General features: G+C 37.5%; 1 protein-coding gene across 2 annotated transcripts in view; it reads right to left on the bottom strand.

Annotated features, from left to right (window-relative positions):
- The window catches only part of LOC111873657, a gene marked incomplete at its 5' end in the record, with an annotated part of 27,433 nt that extends 25,210 nt beyond the window's left edge, over positions 1–2,223 (bottom strand). For both annotated transcript variants that reach the window (XM_023868563.2, XM_023868564.2), the window contains 1 exon segment: positions 2,110–2,223. In XM_023868563.2, the coding sequence (XP_023724331.2) occupies positions 2,110–2,223 (114 nt within the window).
- Between the last annotated feature and the right edge of the window lie 686 nt (positions 2,224–2,909).

Raw genomic sequence — 2,909 nt, 5'->3', positions numbered from 1 at the left:
ACCTTTTTTTGTTTCCTCGAATGAAAAGAGACATGAAAGGAAAGCGTTTTGCTGATGTTGCTGAGGTGAAGGAAAAAACGACGGAGGCGCTGTCAAGCATCTCAAAAGATGAATTTAGACAATGTTTTGAAAAATGGAATAAAAGACTAGACAAGTGTATTAGTGTAAGTGGAGAGTACTTTGAAGGGGATTGAAGGTTAATGCTTAAAATTTGAATAAATAAGTTAAAAAAAAAAATAAGTTTGGTTTCTTTTGGGTACCCCCTCGTAAGTTATTTTTATATATATCATTTCATTAATATTAATATTGTTGCGTGTTTGCTAGGCAATGTGAGAAGAAATTGGGTGGGTTCTCGGATTTGATGGAATATTTATTTGACAGTCACTTTTAAACTCACAATTACAATTATTCTCAACTTATAACATCCTTTAGACATTTCTTCTTCAATATTACAACACTCTCGCACGGCTATTTTTGGTGGAGCATCTTCTGCTCTAATTGGATGAGAACTCTTTTGTTCTTTTGCTGAATACCAACTCTTTCCTGCTAATGTTGAATACAAACTCTTATGGTCTCTGGCCGACGTTGGACTCTCATAACGTGCACTTGGACTCAATAGGGAATACCTTGTTGAAGGGTTAATTCTGTCCACTGTTACACAATGAACACGGGAATACGTGTCTGCCTCAAAAATTCATGTATAATGGTGGAAACTCTACTGTTAGATTGCTAGCCGTTGTATAGCAATGGATGCATTCCGATTCTTAGCTGTTGTAGCGGAAACACTGGTTGTTGCCTAGGAAATCAACCATGATATCCTAATCCATTTCTGCTTTCTCGCGGCAGGCCACAATATTTTTAACAACTGAAAATTTTGCACAGACATTTAATCAACAACATGTATCTTTATATTATGGAATAACAAGTTTAAAATTATACTGATGTAGTTAGTGTCATGATTATTTGCACTTACAACCCATACATAACAGAAGGCACTTATTTCAAAATGTACAATAATTAGCTTTACACATTTTTGGTAACTATATTTGTAATCTTGTTGCATGATAAGTTTATGCTCTTAATTCAATAACCTACTCTGTTCTAATTTCATATGCATTGTTCTTTTATTTTATTCTTGATCTATTTAACAGTGCTCTCACTTGTTAAAAGACTGTATAGTACAGATATATGCATTGTTACTGCATAATTCTGACCAATTGTGCAAGAAACACTTAAATACAGTCAACTCTCGATTATCTGGGGGCGGATTAACCGGTTTGCGGCTTAACTGGGGCTACTGAGGCTTTTTTTGAGGCTTATATGTTAATATTCATTCACTTTTGTTTCACATGGTGAGTTGTAACACTATTTTCGCACTAGTGTGAACCGAGCTCTGCATTCTTTGGTCCCATTATGCTAACACAATGTTCTAGGGTAGGGGTGAAAGAATGCAAGGATTTGTGGACAGTTTCAAGGACAGATACACTGCCCCAGTTGGTCTCTTTGTATTGATCTTCAAGTGCGTTAGCAAAATGTCAGGGTGTAAAAGGAAGTGTGCTGTGTTAAGTATTCAACAGAAACTCATGTGAGCCGGGCTTTGAAATGTTAAGCAATGACGAAACCATAATTTCAGTAGGGGTGCAGCCAGAAGAGCAGGAAGAAAGTGAGAATGAGGAAGAGGTGGACAGTGCTGCTAGTAAGAAAATGTCACATGGTGCTGCTCTTAATCATTTGGAATCCTTACTAGACTATCTTGAGAGTGAAGAGAACAGTTTATTAAGTGACAAGCTAATATTACGTAGGCTTCGTACGGATATCTGGATAGGTAGGCCTATAGTATTATGAAGGTACAGTATTACATTAGTAATTACAGTATTAGTGAAAAGCATCACTACAGCAATACACATTTCTGAAACAAAGCAGACTGTAATTGCTGATCTTTAAACTCTGTTTCCAAACAAATATTCCAATGCTAGCAATGATTTCTTGTACAAAGTCACAGAATTGTAAGTACTGTACCAATAATAATCATGAGCCCGATTACATATTCTAACTGTATGGATCATGAGCCCACTGTTTATAGCTTTGTCATAAGGAAACAAAACTTACGCGGAACACATGCAGCAAAATCACTGTCACTTTCCTTCATGCACCATAATCCTGGCCCGCATACAGCTTCATGGACTGGCAGTCCCTGTCCATTGAGAACGCAATCATCACCTTCTTCTGTGGATGTTAAGCACATAAGGTTTATCGTTATTTAATGTTCAAAACTTTCATTGAAATAATATGAAAGACTTCAAGCAAGGAGGCTTACTTACGAATTCTGTAAAAGCACAACACAGGTTATGAAAAGCCATAACTCACAACAGAATCCAAGTATGTTTTATGTCCTTTGCTCCTTCCATCCCAACTGGAGCCCTGTCCAAACTACCGTCCTCTAGTATCTCAATGAATTGAGCACAACAGAGGATGTAGCATCAGCCACAGTCCGGTCAGGTGAGACAAAGATGAAATGGAAGGTAATTTCTCCATTTGTAGGATTTGAGGTTCTCACAGCAGTAGTTATAGAGAGTTCTATCTTCTGGGAGATAATGCCATGTGGTCCATTGAAAGTCAACTGACATTTTGGAGGAAAATGTTATCACCATTTTCAGGGCCGAGGAATAAGCCAAGGAAGAAACTAGGGTGAAAACAGGTGGAAAGCAGAACAAAGTGGTTTCTTGCTTGGTTTATTCATCGACCTTGAAGATGGAGGCAAAGTGTTCCTCTGAAATGTTGGTTGACTTTCAACAAACTACACAGTGTTATATCCCAGAAGTCAGAACTATTCAAGGTCTCCATACATATTCATTTCAGATGTTACAAAAGATAATGGAATGGTTGCCGAGAACAGGGGCCACCTCATA

Source organism: Cryptotermes secundus, unplaced genomic scaffold (genome assembly GCF_002891405.2).
Source record: "Cryptotermes secundus unplaced genomic scaffold, Csec_1.0 scaffold776, whole genome shotgun sequence".
NCBI lineage: Eukaryota > Metazoa > Arthropoda > Insecta > Blattodea > Kalotermitidae > Cryptotermes > Cryptotermes secundus.
Note: the sequence above shows the minus strand (reverse complement) of the source record. Positions and strands in the feature narration are given on the sequence as shown.